The sequence below is a fragment of the Ptychodera flava genome, chromosome 11, assembly GCF_041260155.1.
Source record: "Ptychodera flava strain L36383 chromosome 11, AS_Pfla_20210202, whole genome shotgun sequence".
NCBI classification, from domain to species: Eukaryota; Metazoa; Hemichordata; class Enteropneusta; family Ptychoderidae; genus Ptychodera; species Ptychodera flava.
The window spans coordinates 19939115-19959736 of record NC_091938.1 but is presented as its reverse complement, the minus strand read 5'-3'; the positions used below and the strand labels follow the sequence as shown (position 1 = coordinate 19959736).

The 20622-nt window shown below is 38.2% G+C and overlaps 2 protein-coding genes across 2 annotated transcripts in view; one reads left to right on the top strand and one right to left on the bottom strand.

Annotated features, from left to right (window-relative positions):
* Positions 1-20622, bottom strand: part of LOC139143758 (puromycin-sensitive aminopeptidase-like) — a 539468-nt gene that overhangs the window by 360367 nt on the left and 158479 nt on the right. The gene's annotated exons all lie outside the window — the stretch shown is intronic.
* On the top strand, positions 7410-19669 carry LOC139143740 (proliferation-associated protein 2G4-like). The gene is made up of 10 exons (XM_070714280.1): positions 7410-7562; positions 9703-9831; positions 10579-10684; positions 10982-11144; positions 11750-11892; positions 13277-13486; positions 14160-14254; positions 15346-15473; positions 17204-17257; positions 17855-19669. The coding sequence occupies exons 1-10, from the start codon at positions 7418-7420 to the stop codon at positions 17918-17920; spliced, it is 1239 nt and encodes a 412-aa protein (XP_070570381.1). The 5' UTR covers positions 7410-7417; the 3' UTR covers positions 17921-19669.

The window sequence follows — 20622 nt, the reverse complement described above, 5'->3', positions numbered from 1 at the left end:
AAGTTTAGACTTCCCAATCTAAAGATGAAACGTAGAGTTTGTGACGGTGCTTTGAAGTTTGAACTATCAAGTGTACATGTGTACCAATTCAGAAGCGAGTATCCCCGGAATTTAAGTTCCTTCAATGGTGTATAGTTTTTATACATCTCTCTTCTGTCGGGCCTATAACTTGTTTTAAATTTGTTCATGGCTGAGGCACAAACCTGTTGAGGGGGCCCGCTTTTTCTTATAGCCTAGGCTTCCATGCAGATATAATGACTTCTAGACTTTTTACACTCTAATAACGTATCGTTTCATGAGGAGCAGGTTTTTTTCTTTCTAAGCTGTTCATGTGAACTGGTTCTCCCCTCCCCTGTCCCCAAACAACTTTGATAATAAAGCAGGTGTGATACTTTTCAACACAACGGCGTTTTTCTGAAACGCGCCCTGTCAGATGTCGCAGCGTCTACTTCAACAAAGGTTCCGCACTTTCTTAGCCGCATAACTGTAGCTCGAGGTTTTGCCTGAGTATGGGTCAGACGGCAAAGCATCTGGTTTTGCCATCCGATCCAAACAACCACGCAAAATCTCGAGCTACAGCACAGCAGCTAGCTACTTTCTTTGCTGTGAGTGATGCATTTTCACGACTGACGTCGGTCGTGCGCCCTTAGATGTGGGCCCTGTGATGTTTTACGTGAAGACTTTTACCCTCCAAAACGTGACTGTAGTGACGTGCTGCACTGAGCCTCGACCAAGTTTTACGCTAGAAAAATGGCGGTCTCCTGGTAGTCATGTCGCCTAAAGCTAGAAAAAAGGTGATATTTCAGTGAATTTTGAGCGGATTTTTGGTCGTGGTGAGTCCCTTTATAGCCAAGCTGACAATTTGTAGGCCTAATTAGGATGTCAACTTTTCGAAATATCGTCGACGTCGAACAAACTTGTGCACAGGGTGTTTGTAGCACAGTCGCTCGAGAGCTATTCAGCTCTGGGACTATTCGCCCCATAGACGAGTATACAGAAGCGAGTATTTCTCGCTTCTGTATACTCGTCTATGGGGCGAATAGTCCCAGAGCTGAATAGCTCTCGAGCGACTGTGGTTTGTGGGTGGATTTGGACGTTTGTCTATGGAATTTCCCATAGGTCCCCTAACTGTGGTGGAGGCGTTATATATAAAAGTCCTAAAAGTCAAAATCAGCCCGTAAGAGACAAGAATCCCGTCTGAAACACCACAGCTATAGACCCACAGCTAGTGCGCCCTCAACCACACTTGTTGTTTCAAACGACATGAAGCCTCATGCTGAAGCCCCTCAACTACGTTGATGTCGTTGCAACATAGCGGGTCGGTCGTAGTGTTGCCTAGACCCTATACGTCACTTACGGCCTCCGTGCCTCGAAGGCACTTAGTCCGTAAGCGACGTATAGGGTCTAGGCAAGTGTTGAATACACTTCAAGAAGCTTATATGGTAAATGTAGGCCTACTGCCTTTTCTGTAGGCCTAGAGCCTTTTGGTAGCTACTGATAGATTATTTCCGTATTTTTAGAGATTTCAGATAATGTTTCATTTGTTGCTTTACAAACTTTCATATTTTTGCTTGATATTTACTTTATAAAGTATATTTGTTGGTTTGGTCGCACAAAGCCATCTTTAGCGGCTTAGAAATTCGTTTATCGATTTCCTAGGCAGTAGTTATTTTTCAAGAAAAAAAGTTTTTAAAGGCCCGATAGCTGTATCTTTTAGCATTATTTTTGTGATTTTACTTCCAAACTAAAACAAGTTCATAGGAATGTACTCATTGAGGGGTGTTTATACAGGTAGAATAAACTGTCCACTGGGAATCCGTGGCAAAACGCGTCCAACGGTTTTCCTTTGATCTCGTTTTCAAATGTAAAAGGAATAAGACACTTTTTTATGTTTTTCATTAAAAGGTCATCAAAAGATAATTGGTCTTAAGCTCGTTTTCATTAGGTTGTTACTCATTCCGAAAAATTTATAACATAATTAGGGTACCCCTCTCACCAAATGGGGGTCTAATTGCGTCCATTCGTTTTATCGTGAATGCCTGTTAAGTACTTAAAGTTCCATTAGCTGTATCTTCTTGCGATTTTTCCGTTAGTTTTGATTGAAATGATCACTGGCTCATGTTGAATAGCCTGTCAAATAACAGAGAATCGCATATTATTCGGAACATTACGTGTAACACAACTAAATAACATGTGATTTTACAACGAAATTTTCAATTTTTGTCCGGACAGAAATACAAACTCTGTTGACACGCGGATTGCAACGTAGGCATTCTTCTGCACCTGCGCGAGCCATTTACAGCGATTTCAAAATAAATATTCATTACTTATGCCCGGTACTTACGTCGTAGTCCATTGTCCGAGCACGTTGCGTTGCCAGATGTCTGGCAATCCACAATAAACGTGAACTTGTACATCTGGCGTGATCGCGGCGTCACCATATCTGCGTTCTCCCCACCAGCACGCTGAGCACGCCAGACGTCAACAAACGAGCTCGGAAGGGCAACACGTTTGAACAAAAATTAGCAGTTTTATGTGGCTGTAACATCACTAATCATGTTTGTTTCTTCGTAAAACAACATTTTGCAACAAATATGAGCCTCCAACATGGAATTTTCCGAGGTAAAAAATGGTCAAAAGTTACAAATAATGGCCCTTTAATATGATCGACTAGACACTTAAAACAAAAAAGTTCGAGTGTCTATGCCAAGGGAAAAGAAATGAAAATGTGGTATTTTTGTGTTTTCATTTTCAATTTATCTCTTTCTCTTTCAGTGTTAAAGTATGCGTGTTCTATTACATGAACTGTTAGGTTTGCTACAATGTAACAATTAATTGCCGAACTTGTTATATTTGTCCAAATAATTCGCGCCACTTTTGTTTACGCAGACATTGTGCTACTTAAAATTGAGTTCCTGCCAAATTGAAAAAAAAAAATAAGCACTGTTTTCAACAGATTGCAAAAGGTGGTACAACTAATCCTTTTGAGGTATCTTTTAAAATGTTCTCGAACTAATCTGGGGTGCAAACGTATGCATGCAGGGTGTTCCTTAAAGTGGTAACTTCCAGGGGTATTTTTAGACATTTCGGCAAACAACTAATTTGCTCAACGCGGCAAAAAATTACAGTACGGTTGGATAGGAAGTGGCTGTCTGACGTTGTGGCGCGGTGTGTTACCATATTCGAATAAAGTCATTGTTCTAATTGTTTTGGGCGTTTTTTTCCGCAAAAAAACATGTAAACATACGTATTCACCATTTTACACAAAGACAAAATATATCAAAAATGGATTGCAGCCCGCAAAATAGTGCATCCGCCCGGAGTTGAGTTTTTATTGGCATATTTATTTCACTGTTGTCAGCCCGTTGGCTTATAATGTCTATCTGCGACTCCAAACTTGAAGTTTTAATTTTTAAAAAGTGATGGTAAATTGGGCGGGGGGTAATAGCGTTTGACCTCACACCCCCCCCGGTCCCTAAACAGAACATTTTGGAAGTGCTAGAGTAAAATCCGACCACTTTTAATTATCAACAAATGAACGTTACCAACGCTCGGGAAACTACACAATGGACACAAATTGAACGAGCCATGGCGAAAGAGTACCGGTAAGCCTCCGCCTTGGGCTGGCTTGATACATGTCAAACTAAATTATCAAAATGTGCGACTTTGAGCAAAGTTATCGAATAAAGAAAAGCCGCCTCTCTATGTAGGCGAGTCTACTTGACGAGTTTTAATTACGTCCCTAAAGTTGCAACACTTTTTGTCAGTCCACTCGGCGTCAGTTCCGGACATTTCATCATCAGAATTTTAAAGTTTGCTACATTCCCTCGGCCAATTGCGACAAAATCTTCGATAAAAAGGCTATTTTCATGCCTGGCGCTACAAGTTGCATCAAATCAGGCCGCGATTTCTCACGTGACTGAAAGTTCCGACTTAAGGATTGGACAATTTTAAAAGTATCATGTACTTTTGATAGAACACGCATACTTTAACACTGAAAGAGGAAAAGATAATTTGAAAATGAAAACACAAAAACACCACATTTTCATGTTTTCTTTTCCCTAGGCATAGACACTCGAACATTTTTGTTTGGAGTGTCTAGTCATTTAAGTACTTAACAGGCAGTCACGATAAAACGAATGGACACAATTAGACCCCCATTTGGTGAGAGGGGAATCCGTGGCAAAACGCGTCCAATGGTTTTCCTTTGATCTCGTTTTCAAATGTAAAAAGGAATAAAGACACTTTTTTATGTTTTTCATTGATAGGTCATCAAAAGATAATTGGTCTTAAGCTCGTTTTCATTAGGTTGTTACTCATTCCGAAAAATTTATAACATAATTAGGGTACCCCTCTCACCCAAGGGGGGGGTCTAATTGCGTCCATTCGTTTTATCGTGACTGCCTGTTAAGTACTTAAATCACTAGACATTCCAAACAAAACTGTTCGAGTGTCTATGCCTAGGGAAAAGGAAACATGAAAATGTGGTGTTTTTGTGTTTTCATTTTCAAATAATCTTTTTCTCTTTCAGTGTTAAAGTATGCGTGTTCTATCCAAAGTACATGATACTTTTTAAATTGTCCAATCTAAGTCGGAACTTTCAGTCACGTGAGAAGTCTCGGCCTGATTTGATGCAACTTGTAGCCAGGAATGAAAAACAGCATTTTGTCGCGATTGGCCGAGGGAATGTAGCAAATTTTAAAATTCTGATGATGAAATGTCCGGAACTGACGCCGCATGGGACTGACAAAAAGTGTCGCAACTTTAAGGGACGTAATTAAAACTCGTCAAGTAGACTCGCCTACATAGAGAGGCGGCTTTTCTGTATTTGATAACTTTGCTCAAAGTCGCACATTTTGATAATTTAGTTTGGCATGTACCAAGCCAGCCAGAGGCGGAGGCCTACCGGTACTCTTTCGCCATGGTTCGTTCAATTTGTGTCCATTGTGTAGTTTCCCGAGCGTTGGTAACGTTCGTTTGTTGATAATGAAAAGTGGTCGGATTTTAGCACTTCCAAAATGTTCTGTTTAGGGGCGGGGGGGGGGGTGGTGAGGTGAAACGCTATTACCCCCAGCCCAATTTACCATCACTTTTTAAAAATTAAAACTTCAAGCTTGGAGTCGCGGATAGACATTGTACGCCAACAGGCTGACAGCAGTGAAATAAATATGCCAATAAAACTCAACTCCGGGCTGATGCACTATTTTGCGGGCTGCAATCCATTTTTGATATATTTTGTCTTTGTGTAAAATGGTGAATACGTATGCTTACATGTTTTTTTTGCGGAAAAAAACGCCCAAAACAATTAGAACATTACTTTATTCGAATATCATGGTTACACACCACGCCACCAACGTCAGACAGCCAGCCACTTCCTATCCAACCGTACTGTAATTTTTTTTCCGCGTTGAGCAAATTAGTTGTTTGCCAAAATGTCTAAAAATACCCCTGGAAGTTACCACTTTAAGGAACACCCTGCATACGTTTGCACCCCAGATTAGTTCGAGAACATTTTTAAAAGATACCTCAAAAGGGTTAGTTGTACCACCTTTTGCAATCTGTTGAAAACAGTGCTTATTTTTTTTCAATTTGGCGGGAACTCAATTTTAAGTAGCACAATGTCTGCGTAAACAAAAGTGGCGCGAATTATTTGGACAAATATAACAAGTTCGGCAATTAATTGTTACATTGTAGCAAACCTAAGTAATTAAATGTGCGTACAGTTCATGTACTTTTGATAGAACACGCATACTTTAACACTGAAAGAGAAAGAGATAATTTGAAAATGAAAACACAAAAACACCACATTTTCATGTTTTCTTTTCCCTAGGCATAGACACTCGAACATTTTTGTTTGGAGTGTCTAGTGATTTAAGTACTTAACAGGCAGTCACGATGAAACGAATGGACGCAATTAGACCCCCATTTGGTGAGAGGGGGTACCCTAATTATGTTATAAATTTTTCGGAATGAGTAACAACCTAATGAAAACGAGCTTAAGACCAATTATCTTTTGATGACCTTTCAATGAAAAACATAAAAAAGTGTCTTTATTCCTTTTTAGATTTCAAAACGAGATCAAAGGAAAACCATTGGACGCGTTTTGCCACGGATTGAGGGGGTACCCTAATTATGTTATAAATTTTTCGGAATGAGTAACAACCTAATGAAAACGAGCTTAAGACCAATTATCTTTTGATGACCTTTTAATGAAAAACATAAAAAAGTGTCTTTATTCCTTTTTACATTTGAAAACGAGATCAAAGAAAAACGTTGGACGCGTTTTGCCACGGATTCACTGGGACTACCTTTCGCAATTTTGAGCAACATAAATAATAAATGTTTGCCCTAACATAAAATGGCGCCCTCATGCAAATAAAGCAAAAACACAGTACGCAATGCATATATGCATTGGCATCTTCACAGAAACCACAGAGTAGTCCAATATAATGCATAGTGCAAAATGTTTTCCACTGGGATACCATATGCTGTTTTCTTTGTAATATTACCAATTTTTAAAAATGGCGGAAAATCAAAATAACGCTTAAAATTTAAATTTACTTGTCCCGCTATATCCTTTAAATCTTTAGAATTTAAAGAAAACCAGAGAAAATAGAAAGCCTTTTTTCAGGTTGACAAATTTCAAGAGTTACAGCTACAGGGGCTTTACATGTAAAACTCCATGCAGCAGCCTGATGTATGTTGTAAGCTTATGTTCAATTCCTTCCCTTACAGTTTGTTTGTAAATTCGAGTTCAATAAAGGATACGTGTAAGTAAAAAATAGGAAAAAAGTTCCAAGCCGTCTTTTTTGTAAGCTTATCATTTACATCCTTTCAGAACGTACACTCTTCAGCTATATAAAGACAATTTTTGTTGGCCAGCAACATTTTTTTCTATACTCCTTGAACCCCTCCCCTGTATTAAATGGGGAGGGGCTCTGTGAGAATGGGAGGGTCACCAGGTAGGGACGGACAATGCACCTGCATCCCCATCTTCGTTACTTGAAATTGTGCATACTAGGCAACTAGTCTTTACATCACTGCAAAATGTATGCCTACTCCTTGGCTTCTGAAACTTTTTGAACCCTGTCTCGCTGCCCTGGATTTGAACTAGGCTGGGGCCTATTACGCATGGTTTGTTCGTGTTTTAGGCGACCTACCTGATCACTGTTGGTGAACGAATTAGTGTTATAAAATTAAACTGATGTAAACCACATTAATATGACCTCGTTACATTTCTAGTCGTCTTCAAATAAATAAATAAATGAATAAATAATAAATTAATAAATAAATAAATAAATAAACGAATAAATATATAGATAAACAAAATAAGGAATATATTACACATTGGAATCTATGGGTAGCCCGATCGATACCAATGCACTGTCAGAACGCAGCTTGCAGCTGGCTTCACATCATGCTTATTTCGCGCCGCCGAAATATCGCATTGGACGACGGGAAAACACGTGTTTTCAACATGGCGGACAGTCAAGATGAAGAACCTACCATCTCTCAAGATCTGGTGGTCACCAAATACAAAATGGTTGGCGATATGGTCAACAGTAAGATTTTCTGTCGTTAATATTAATTACAGAATACTGATATCGTATTTCTATCGTTTACACGCCCTACTATCGAGATATCACCATTTGCAATGTGCTGTCTGGTCTGTCATCGGCTCTTCGCCATGTGTTACTCATTTTCATTGTGTTGTGCAATGAACCCGGTCTAGAGAAAAGTTATGGAATTTAGCGACACTTAAGTAGCCTTAAATGAAAAATTATATAACGTATCCCCAGGAATCAAGTATTGCAAACCAAGTTCAGATGTTTTTTCCGTGTTACCAATGAAATTGGCCTTGTGTGACCTTGGAAAACAAACGGTGTTTTCCTGCTCAACACGTGGGGGTCATTGACATACCCACATGCCATATGGGTCATTTTAACAAAACCATCATAGTTTTCTGCATCAGGGGCCTTGAAATGCAGTGAATTTGATCAACACGAACAGTTTTTGTAAAGAGTAGAGGAAATATGGATAATATATCTTTCTATCAATCGAGAATGTTTATTGAATTTGACGTCTGGCTGTTACCTGGCTGTCGTTATCTGTGACGTTGGTCGGCCATAGGTTATATTTGAAATACTTACTCAGTAGGTGATTTCGGACTTTTCGTCATAAATGCAGAGAATCTTAAATGACGAAGGAATTAAGTACTGTTGGAAATTTTGGCGTTGATACTTATCAACTCCAATTACAGCTAATAGTAGAAGTGTAGGGCAAGACTGAACATAAGCGGACGTACAGTTATTTTGTTTGAATTGTTTGTAACCCTGGCCACTCAATACCATCACTTTTATTTACAGCCTCCTAAGAAAATCCCTGTTAGATTGCAACCAAAGGTGACCGTGTGTCCACACATCTTCAGTCATCCCGGCAAGGGTACAAGTAAATTATGCGTATGGCTGTCAGAATCATTATTCATACCAAGATATGTGCAATAGCGCTGATCGCAAATGACGTCACTGTTCTCTCTATTAATATGCGTAAATAAACATCTTTCTCCGCATTTTCTGCATAAACGACGAAAATAAATCCTGCGAGTGTTAGAATGGCTATTTAGCATCACACTTATTCGTATGAATTGATGACTGAGACTACAAGCTGCAACAACAGTCGTGCATACAACGACAAAATTTGTCCGAATTTCAGCATATTTGTCCGAAAGTCACGCGCGTGCAGCTATATTTAGTAACAAATCCGAAATCGCGATCAACGCTATTCAACCTACCATATGTTCTCAATATATCATCGAGCTCAAATCACCCAAAGGCTAATTTGATTCCTATGTGGCCCTGCCATTTAAACTTGTTTGGATAATGGCCTGGATGCAAACTTGTGCCATGGCCAATAAAAAGACTTGTTTCTGGTCCTTGACATAATGGAAAAATGATGCGATGATGTGATTTTCTTTCTTTTTTTCCTTTTATATTCCTAACAATGCTGGTTTGGCATTATTAAGTAATGCAACAGTTATTGTCTTTTATCACTGGCTGCATAAAAGTTTCGTTTTCTCTTTAGCATTTTTGGACATGCAAACAGGGATATCAAGGTGGATAGCTGTACTGATCAGTATGTAACTCCCCAAAAAAACAAACAAAAAAAAAAAAAACCAAAAAAAACAAAACAAAACATGACATGCAGGTTCTGAAATGACGCACATGCTGACCAGAAACAAATCCTTTTTTTTGCCTAGTACTGTGATTTGTGAATAAAATGTAATCTAACTGCAGGACAACAACAGAGTTTCACCATATTAATTATTGTCACTGGTGTTCAGAACATGAAGGGATTGGCCAGCACAAACCATGTATCTAGGCTAAACCCCTGAACGTGGAAAATTTCCGCGTTACCGAATTAATGGCGTATGACTCCCCAGAGAGTAAATAAATTACCGATCAAGTATGACAAAAGATCACAATGTTTGTGAAAATGACACCACCCGTGATATTTGTAGAGCAATCACCGATTGACAGTCAGTTCACACCTCAAGTAAGGTATCTTTTCATATGGAAATGATTTCGAACCTACAGCGTTTGTGCCGGGGAATCTTGGCATGAATGTTCTGTCTGCTGAAGTGTCAAATAAAGATGAAAACTCTCACATTCCTTTGTTCATGAACTTTGTTTTGTGTCTCTTCAGGGATCTTGAAACAGTTGATTGAGAAGGCTGTAGATGGCCAGTCTTCACTAGAAATATGTGAGCTTGGAGACAAGCTTATACTGGAAGAGACCAGTCATGTGTACAAGAAAGAAAAAGAGATGAAAAAAGGTAATACAGGCTTTAATCTTTTTTTGTAATGACATTTGAATACAGTAAGGGACCGTCTCAGATTGTCGCATAAATTCATGGAATGAAATTCTTTCCTTCATTTTGATCAAAACCCCCTCCCCTCTCCCTAAACAAAAATTCAAAAGTGCAAATATGTTGATGTCTGCCCGAGAGAACAATATACTGAGAAGTATGTGTCTCGTGAAGACTGCAGTATTCAGTGCTGTTTGGTCAACACAGTGAGAGTGAGATGACCAGATGTGGTTTGAGCAGGCAGATGATTAAAGCACATATAAAAAACGGTACTTTTTATCTTTATAATTTGATGAATGAAAGGTTTAGGATACAATGTTACTGTCGGTAAATTGTATTTGGGACATGAACAAGCTAGAAACCGTTACTGTAAAATTTGTTGGCACGAGTGTGAATTTTTGTATTTTTACACACAAAGAATTGGTGATCATAAAATAAAAGTGCGAAAGTGAAGTTCACTAATTTAATGGAGGTCAACCCCTCCCCACGTAAACAAATAAATTTTGCTTTTTGAACTTATGCGGCAATCTGAGACGGTCCCTAAGAATCAACCAGCAGTGCGCCCTCAAAGCTAAGTCTGCACACTATGGATCAGCCAAGGGTTGATATTCCAGTCTAACATGGCAGATATCTCAAAATAACGGTAAGACAAAGTGAGGAACGAGGCGTGAACGGCTATGTTTTGACACATTGACTCTCATTTCTACATTGCAGGTATAGCGTTTCCAACGTGCGTGTCAACAAACAATGCAGTTTGTCATTTCTCACCGCTGAAGAGTGATCAAGATTACATCCTGAAAGATGGAGATGTTGTCAAAATGTAAGTACAGGACGAAAGGACAAACCTTCAACAGAAAAGAGCGTTCACAGTCATCCTGACTTTGCCTTTTTTCAAGCAATCCCTGTAGTAGTTCTTTGTCGTATTTTTGTTTTGTACCAGGAACAATAAATATTCTTCCCACTTTCAGAAATACCTATTTTAGTGATAAAAGAAACCTAAAAAATTATGTTTACGCAGCATATCATTCATTCTTTTAATTCGAGCAGTGCTAACATTGGATGTAAAAATTGACAAAACTCTTATAAAGACACCATATCTATATATTTCACACTATAGAGATCTTGGTGCCCACATTGATGGTTTCATAGCAGTGGTGGCCCATACTCTTCTTGTCGGTGCGTCAAAGGAAAACAAAGGAACCGGTCGTAAAGCCGATGCGATACTTGCTGCACACATTGCAGCAGAGGCTGCTCATCGGCTGGTCAAGCCTGGTAATGAAGTGAGTGATAGTATGCTTCTCAGAATCAGTCATTTCTCTGTATGAGTAATGGTGCCAATCTTCCTGTAAAATTATCCTTGCTGGTGTCCACATCCTCTAGTCTGTGAGTCAAGAGTATAGGACTGTTCACACGTACTTATGCAACCATCTAGCATAGATTGGTAATTTGACTTCTCGTAAGTACAGTTGTTCATGGGAGATCCCTTTGCCATATGTGAAAAATGGGTCCCTTCATTTGCACAGAAATTCACATCATGATGTATCTTCATTAAAATCAGATTTACAAACTATTTTAGAAATCAAAATGGGTAGGGGGAGTGGATTTTTTAACCGGATTGAAATCAAGGAATTCATGATCATAAAATACTAAGATAATGTTATTCACTCTAACAGTTTTCTTTTATCAAATCCCATTCATTTTCTATGTGATTTGCTCACTGTATTACTGCTGTAGTGGTGGAGAGGAAGTTAAAGATTTGGTAGTATTTGAAAATGCGTTTTTCACCTCTGACTGTGAATGTTTCAAAAACTTACTGCCAGTTGGAATTTCCTTACACTTGCATACATTGGCAGAGGTTATACACTTATCTCACTCGTATTTTCAGAATTACCTTGTCACTGATACTATACAACAAGTTGCTGATGCTTTTCAATGCAAGCCCATTGAGGGCATGCTATCTCATCAACTAAAAAGAAATGTTATAGACGGTGAAAAATCTATCATTCAGAACCCCAATGAGGCCCAAAGGTGAGTGCAACTTAAAGTTTCTTCAAAGTGGATAGTATTGACCCTTGACCCTTTTACAACTGTGGTTTGACAGAAATGCTATGAAGAGTGTGAACGTGTCACTCCTTATGCTGTTCTTTGAAAAGTTACAGCACCCTCAAGGAATTGAATGGAGAAGAAATTGGAGTAATGACGGTACTTTTTAATTTTGTATCTTTAATTTACAAAACCGCTCTGTGTGATGTGTGCTACTTAGTCCAGTCAATTCCTGCTAAATTCTTCCACAAATGGAAATGAATGAACATCTAAGTGAAGTTCTTGAAAAAGTTCACATTTGTGATGCATCTCATTCATTCTGTAATGTTGGCCCCAGCCATGAACAACTGCATATTACACCAGCAGGTAAACGGCATGAGATTTCATACTGAGATGCAATTTCACATAGGCATTGTCACAAATGTTCATCATATTAGAAAACTTTTGTCTTGAATGTGTATTTTGAAGCTGTTGAAGGATTCTATGCTTTTCACCAATAGCTGTAATCAACAGAAGATATGATTATTGATCTTCTGTGGGCCAAATGAAATCTGTATGTACGCCTGATAAAGGTGCTTCCCAAAATAATTCAAACATTCAAGTTTGTAATAACTGTTTTTATCACGAATAATCAAGATACAGAATTAGAAAATGATATGCTATATGTACAACTGATGGCCATTGGGTGTATGATATATCAAATGAATGAAAGTTTTTTTGAGATTTAGTTGAAAAGCAGAGTCGTGAAGTATGAGACGTCATTTCAATTAAAGCCCCATTAGCTGCGAATGTGTAATAAACCGATCTCAAAATATCCCCCGTTTTCCAAGAATTTTCTTTGAATAAGACCCATTAAAGACTGAAAAAGTGTGTAGCACTGTCAGAAGTTTTGAAAGTAGCATGTAAATTCAAACATTTTAAAATCATTTTAGATTTCCTGCCATTTTCAAAATTTTATCATGTGACAGAGAAATTAAATATAACAACAACAAGATGTTGGCCATCGCGTGTTGTGCATTCAAGTTAATGGCATCATGCTTGTTTTCTTTATGATCATGATGTGTATGTGCAGTAAATACTGCATTTTTGTACTTTTTGGTGGGGCACCATTTTATGAGTGCGGCATCTGTTTATTATGTAACCTGTTAAAACGTGCAGGCATGGTCCAAACCAGCGAGCAGTGATACTTCTATACATGTCTTTCAGTTAGCACATTCACACGAACCAACTTTGGTTTGAAAATAAAATCATAAAAATAATGCATAAAATTCGCAGCTATTGGGGCTTTAAATGCAGCGGGCATTTTGTGGATGGTAAACCCTCTGAAATTATAGACTGTGACATGTACCAAGTTACATTCCTGTTGCAGAAAGGAGCATGAGAAGTGTGAATTTGATGTGCATGAAGTGTACGCCATTGATATACTCATCAGTTCTGGCGAAGGCAAGGCCAGGGAGATTGACACTCGAACCACTGTTTTCAAAAGAAAAGATTTAGTGTACCAGCTCAAAATGAAAGCGTCCAGAATGTTCTTCAGTGAAATGGAACGTAGGTTCAATCTTATGCCTTTCACACTCAGGTGAGTTGTGTATCTCTGTACCTCCATACGAAACTATTGACCTTTGACCCCGGCCTAGATAGGCCTGCTGCATTGGAAGATTGATTGTAAAGAAATAATTTGAATTGAGAAAACTCAGATTGCTATCAAGGAGAGAAAGGAGAAATATATTGATGTTTGCCTTCTCATAAAAATTTTTTCACATGAAGTCTCTTAAGGTTCCATAATCCCTAATCTGTTCCCATGTTTTTGTTGAGGGCAGTATGCCGTACAATCTTTACCAAGGTTGACCTTGATATATCAATGGAATCTTAGGGGACATCAAAAATATTACTTAGGTTCCAGGATCACTTGTCCATGTACCTAAACCTCGGCAAAAAGCCAGTGTTCTCATGAAAATATGAATGGCCATTTGAAATTATTTTAAAATTTAATATATCGAGGAAAGCAGTTTTCAATCCAAGGATGGAGATTTGCTTGTTCAGAGTCCATAAGGAAATAAAAATTGAGAAATTTGCAGGGATATTTACTGCGTTTGTGACTTGCATTTGTGTTAATGTCACAGTGGCAAAACGTAGAGAAAGGAATTGAAACAGGGATTTCCTTTAGAAGCTACACCAATATATCCAGCGAGATCCTTGTTTTTGATGTTTTATTATCCAAACTTGGCTGATATGTGAGTACTTTCCTCCAGGGCTTTTGAAGATGAGAAGAAGGCTCGTCTTGGAGTTGTGGAATGTGTAAAACATCAGTTAGTCGATCCTTTCCCTGTGCTGTACGAAAGAGAAGGTGAGGATAGTTGAAAAATATTATTATATAGGGCTCAGCCCTTGGTGTCGCGCCAGGGTTAAGATTGGCAATGTTATTTGTATTGATTCATGATAAAATGTAATTAATTGTTACTTCATAAACGTTTATATGACAACTATGCCCAGTTTCCCTCTGATGAAAGCAGTTCACGTACGGTACACGACGTCAAACCCTGCAGCAGTGCAGGTATAGATTTTCTGTAACGTGTAAAATTTTGGACAAAAATTGGCAATTTTACAATGATAACAGCCTATTGCGTTAAACAAGGGGCGTATTATGCAATCATTATCATTGCAATGGTAACCGCACTGCCCACCTTCCACTTGCAAGCTGAAAACTATAGCGTTCCGTCTAAAAACTGGCAATTTTTGAATCTAATTATTGACACAGGGGGCGCTTTTCTAAATTCAATCCAGCATTCTTTGTGTATGCCCCGTTCATATGCACGACAGTTTTCTCCCTTTATCTATATTATCGATATTTTGTATCAGCGACAAGGTGCATAATAACATTTACTGGCTAATGAAAGAGGTATATTTTATAAATGGCATGTTATATAATAATAATTTGTTTCGTATTTGTTTATTTACGAGTACTCAAAAAAAAACATGGCGGCGCCCATGAAAGAAGGGTACACTTCCGGTTACTCGCATAGTATATTATGAATATGCGCATGCGTAGTCAGTAAGCCGCTGGCGCGTTGAAAACTATTATTATTAACCCCTTGAGTGCTGTAATTTTTTTCCCTCCAAAATTTTAGTGCAAAATTTAGAAAATTTTTATGAATTTTTCTGTTATTTTTTTGATAATTTTTGACCAAGTGGACATCACATTTCAATGGCTACATTTTTTTATCAAAATTTTGGCAAAAATCTGAAAAAAATTGACTGAGGAAAATTTATAAAGGCGACATAAATTGACTTTGTGCTCAAAGGGTTAACTCAGCTAGTTGAATAAATTATCCGATTCATTATTTTCCAGTAAGCACTGAGTTCCAATGTACAGTGTAAATTTTCACTGTTTTGAGTTTATGATAAATGATTTCTGCCATGCTGTTCATTTATTTTCAGGCGAATTTGTAGCCCAGTTTAAGTTCACAGTTCTACTTATGCCAAACGGACCACTAAGAATAACTGAGAGTCCATTTGATCCAGAACTTTTTCAATCAGAACACACTGTAGAAGACCCTCAACTTAAGGTGAGACCCTTTTTCATTCCAGATCATATGTAACAGCTTTCCCTCAACTGAAAACATTTCCGGACTTTTGAGTCAGCACAAGAATTACTGCAAATTTCTTTGTGTCAGCCCTGTATCATTGCATGTAAAATGTGAAAATTTTCTCACATGAAAGAGAACTTGTCAGTGTTCAGTTGTTTCTTCGTTGAGGGCGCACTGCCGTGTAATTAATGGCTTCAACAGAAGATGGGACTGCATTATCAACTCTAGAACTTTACTTTTACATATATTTTAGTCTACAATTTCAGGACTCATAAGGGACCGTCTCAGATTGTCGCAGAAGTTCAAGAAACGAAATTCCTTCGTTTAGATCAAAACCCCCTCCCCCCTCCCCTAAACGAAACTTCAAAAGTGTGAAATGTTCATGTCAGCCTGGGAGTACAATGTTGCATTTTGCTATAGCTACGAAAGACGTATTCCCCTTGCCACATTTCAATTAAAGTAATCGATTAGATTTGAGTACTAACAGGGCATTTTACCGCATAAAAGTTTCATTTTATTTTACTTTCCCTTTTTGCACCTCTTGTGCTGTTATTTGTCTTTGCGTACACGCAATTTGTACTTGGTAGGGGCGGTAGATAAGCAAGAAACTTTGACAAGGGGGCCCAGGCATGTTCAATCATATCAAAATGACTATGACCAGGTGCATAACAAGTGAGAATAAAGACATCTAGTGGTTAGAGCAGATGCTTATAAATAGCACATTTTAAAATGATACTTTTTGTCTTTGCATAATTTGATGAATGAAAGGTTTAGGATACAATGTTACTATCGGTAAATTGTGTTTGGGGCACGAACGAGATGGAAACATTTACAAATTTGTTGGCACGAGTGTGCAGTTTTTCTTTTATTTAAAATAAACACACGAAACTTGTGATCACAAAATAAAAGTGCGAAAGTGAAGTTCACTAATTGAATGGAGGTCAAACCCCCTTCCCCCCTAAACGAATGAATTTCGCTTTTTGAACTTCTGCGACAATCTGAGACGGTCCCTAAACTTCAAAGGTTATATTTTTGTTTCGTAGTTTCTGCAAAGACTGTGACAACAAACATGTAGCAAGTCTGACAACAGGTAGCTACACGCGCAAATCTACAAATGAATCAAAAGTTGTCATTAGTGTTCCCACTTAGCCACGTTGAATAACCAGATTGCTCAAGGAAGGCCCATTTGACTCAAGAAATTTGTACACATTGCAATGAAGGGCTGATTCAAAGACGTTTCAGAAATCTGTCATAAGGTGGAATGTGCCTTGGGGACAGTGTTTGTTTCAACTCTCAAACTTTTACAATATTGGGCTGATGTGCAGCGTCTCCGAAGCTGAGATCCAATTGGGTGGCTGAATCTTACGGTTATAATGAAATAATACAAAAAGACTCCCTAAGTTTCTGTGAATAGTGACAATCGACCAATGAGATATAACTTTCCGTGCACGTTGCACATCAGCAGGGAATAGTCATCTGACCTACCAACATGTGGGGGCTCATTTTAAAGCTCCTTGAGTAAGCAATATTTTCACCATCTTATTTTTTTTGAAAAACAGGAATTTTTCCCCCACCAGCATATACCCACTGCATGTTCATATCAATCCAGGTGTTTTAAACCGACTTCATCTCTTCTGCAAGTGAAACATGTTACCATTTTATATTTGGAACACAATGATGGAAATTTTGACTTTTCAATTTTCCATCAGGCACTCCTTAGCAGATCAGTAAATCCAAAAGCGGCCAAGAAAAAGAAAAAGAAAGTAAGTATGAGGTGTCTGTTCTATTATTATATATTGCCTTGAGAAAATTAATTGGTTTTGAAGTTTCCGATCAGGATACCTGTTATAAAGGACAGAAAAAAAATTTGGAGACTGTAGGACTGATAATACCATTTGTCGCTTTTGAATTATTTTCATTGCATGTAGCATACCTCTGTGTTGACCATTGGTGAGTTATAATATAGTGTTACCAATTATATCTTACCTGTATATTAATGGTACAAAAGCAGTGATTTGATTGGTCGAGATGCAAAAATACCATGTTTTATTTGCGATAAAGCACGGTTGGAACTCATGGGAGCTGTCAGCTAGGGGCAAATTCCTTTTCTGATGTTGCACGCCAGAATTTCATCATATATTAGCGACAACCATATCAATGCTGAGGTACAAGACCAACTCAAAAGCAGGTTGCAGTGATTTTTCTGAAGTGATTTGATGGTTTGAAGGTCGGCAAAGTGTCTGTAAATATGTTTTGAATGGTGTCATCTTCCATGTGTCATGTAAATGTCCATGATTGATTAAATTATTGCATAATCTAATTGCATATTTTTTTTGTTTTATTTTATTTACATTTTACAGGCTGCAAACAAAGCGGCCAAAGAAGTTGGTGAACCTCCAAAAGCTGTTGAAGCAGAAGCCAAGTAAAGACAGGGGACGACGTGACACTACGAAAATGGAAAAATCCCAGAATACAGATTGCTATCAGATTTCATCGATCGTTCTACAACCACGCAGTCATTTGTGTGTTGCACGCTAGTTCCACCCTAGTGCCAGATGACTTCTTGTAACTTTCGATGCCAAAATTTTACCTTCAAATAAATGTCAAGCTTGTGGCAAAGAAAGTTGGTCAACCCTTCCTGAAAAACTAATAGATATATATTGATTCCTTTGCAATTGAATGTCTCCGCTTACCTGTGGAGAAACAAAAGTAGAAAGGGGTTTCACCAACTTTCTTCCACAGTTTGACCTTTCTCTCTTTAAAGTTGCAGTATGCTTTAAAGTTTGCAATATTTAGTTGCTTTTTATGATTTACTGAGTGTTGGCATCAGAGTCTGTGAAATGCATCAACTGCTATAATTTCAACCATTCGATTTAGTTGCCGTTAAACGAGATACCAGTGCAGAGAATTACAATATTGACTGCTTCTCCAAGACGAACGTTGATCATGAGCAAATAAATTTTGTCAGTTTTAGTGAAATCATTCTACCAGCGCTGTAGACATGCTATGGTAAATTTCGTTTATTCTTGTTGACAGAGAAGCTTGATGTTTTTGCAGTATTTTTCTTTGAACACTGATATGCAGACAGCCCGATGAAATATGGTAGAAATCTGTAGCTGATATTTTATTTTGTTAAAAAAGAGACCCACCATAGTCGTAGTAGTAGTATTGCGTATTCTGTCCTCGTGAAACCTTCCAAGTTTCCATCTGTATTTCTTCCCTTCTTTTCAGAACTTAAATACCCAAACAGTTCAAAGTTTTATGTAAGGTGAATTATCCCGGTTTTGTAAAATTACTTGTGGAACCCAAACACTGAGAATTTTGTCGCCTTTGGTTTTCTCTCAGAAATATTGACATATCACCCAAATGCTTGCATTTGTTCAATCAGTGGTGCCAAGATACCTGGTGTGGCTGCATACACTTTCTGTCAATAGATTGATTAAAAAGTTTATTTGCTGAAAGATGATATGTGGGCTGATCATCACTCTCAGTTATCAATTCATTTCTGTTGAGTATCTTGAACGGGATAATTCTGAAATGTGGATGAACGTTTTTCACTTGTGATTATTGTCAACTTTCTATCAATTACAGTTCAAATATTATGATTTGTCACCATGTAGTCCTTTCACCCTATTTCCTTCACATGGGTTCTCCCATCCCACAGAAAACAATTGGATTGTACCACATTCCTGTTGTGAAAGGGTTAAATCGTATGATAAGATCCTAGACAAACCAATGGAAGTTAACAGGCCGCATATTTACTCTGTTGCTAAGCGTGCCAGCACCATCCTCTTCAAGTGCTATATGTCATGTGTACATTTCATCACCAGTGTCATGGAAACAGGCTTTGGAATTCTGGGTAGACCAGATAAGCTGTTGTAGATACATCGTGCGTGTAGACAATAGCATTCAGGGCACAGCAATTATCATGATGTTATGCTTCTGATGATGTGTGCAGCTATGAAGAGATGCAAACAGACAGTGGTTTAAACAAGGCATTTTGGGTGTAATCATGTTTCATTTATGATTTGGAAATTGCAACTGTTTTAGATGGACTCTTGCGTAGGATTCACTCACAAGATATTGTATTTTTTACCTTTGAAAGACACAAGAGAGAAGGATGACACAGGGACTGTAGAGTGGAAATAAAGCAAAGATTGGTAAACAACTGAAAATTTTCAGTATTCGTCTCCTGTCTATTTTACCCTTATGATAAAAACCCTAATACATTGTATTGCAATGGTGAATTTTTCCACTTTTCAACAAAAAATTAATTCATGATTTTTTACCTTCTCGTGTCTATTTATAGACAGAAGGTATTAGAGTTGAAAACCAGTATGCTGGTGTCAACTTCTACTTCCGTCTGTCAAGACTTCCGTCTGTCAAGATCCGTTGACGTCATGCCTTGTGATGGGTCATATCATAAACTGGTGGGGGTGTTCATGGCTCAGGTTGAGGTGTGGGAGAACGATTTTGAGCTGTGACAAAAATCAAAAGGGACTTAGCGGCATAGCCACAGTGTTAAGCCTTTCTCCAAGGTTTCTTAGTTGACTACGATCTATTACAGACTACTGAGCTGACGTTAGGGGTACTCACTTTGTGTTTGCTCACTCTGTGTGCGCTTGTGTTTGGTACTGAGTTGCGTGGATATCCCCTCATGGCCTCACGTGATATGGGCCTGTTGCATAATCTGCAGATGATCATATGCCTCTGAGTCTGAAAACGGTCATTGTGTAAGCCTGTCGGCATTTTCCTTGCATTTTTTCTCATTTAATTTTGCAAAATATCAGCGAGTACCTCAATATTTCAAGATAACTCTTTCTTCCCAATCGTTTCCTTGAGTTTCAGAGTCATATGAACGAAAATGAGTGAAAGTTTTAGACAGGAAAATCGGACGTCGGCCATGTTCAATGTTTACAGTACAATCAGAAGTTTATGTGGAGGAAATAACTAACAAACACTATTCATGATGCCCGCCCTCTAGAGGCAGACCTTCCTGTATGAAGTACCACATTTGATGCGTGTGGAAAGCTGGACCACACAAAGGAGCATTTAAACTGTTAGAAAATGACAAATTGAATAAGAAGGTATTCTGAATATGTCAAATACTGAGGAGAAATGCGCAAAT

What these genes read in the sequence shown, in the direction of transcription:
- LOC139143740 (XM_070714280.1), top strand. Translation starts at nt 7,418, where the DNA reads ATGCTTATTTCGCGCCGCCGAAATATCGCATTGGACGACGGGAAAACA. An exon ending in AGAAAAAGAGATGAAAAAAG is followed by an intron (nt 9,832 to 10,578) that starts GTAATACAGGCT and finishes TCTACATTGCAG; the next exon opens with GTATAGCGTTTCCAACGTGC. An exon ending in AACCCCAATGAGGCCCAAAG is followed by an intron (nt 11,893 to 13,276) that starts GTGAGTGCAACT and finishes TTCCTGTTGCAG; the next exon opens with AAAGGAGCATGAGAAGTGTG.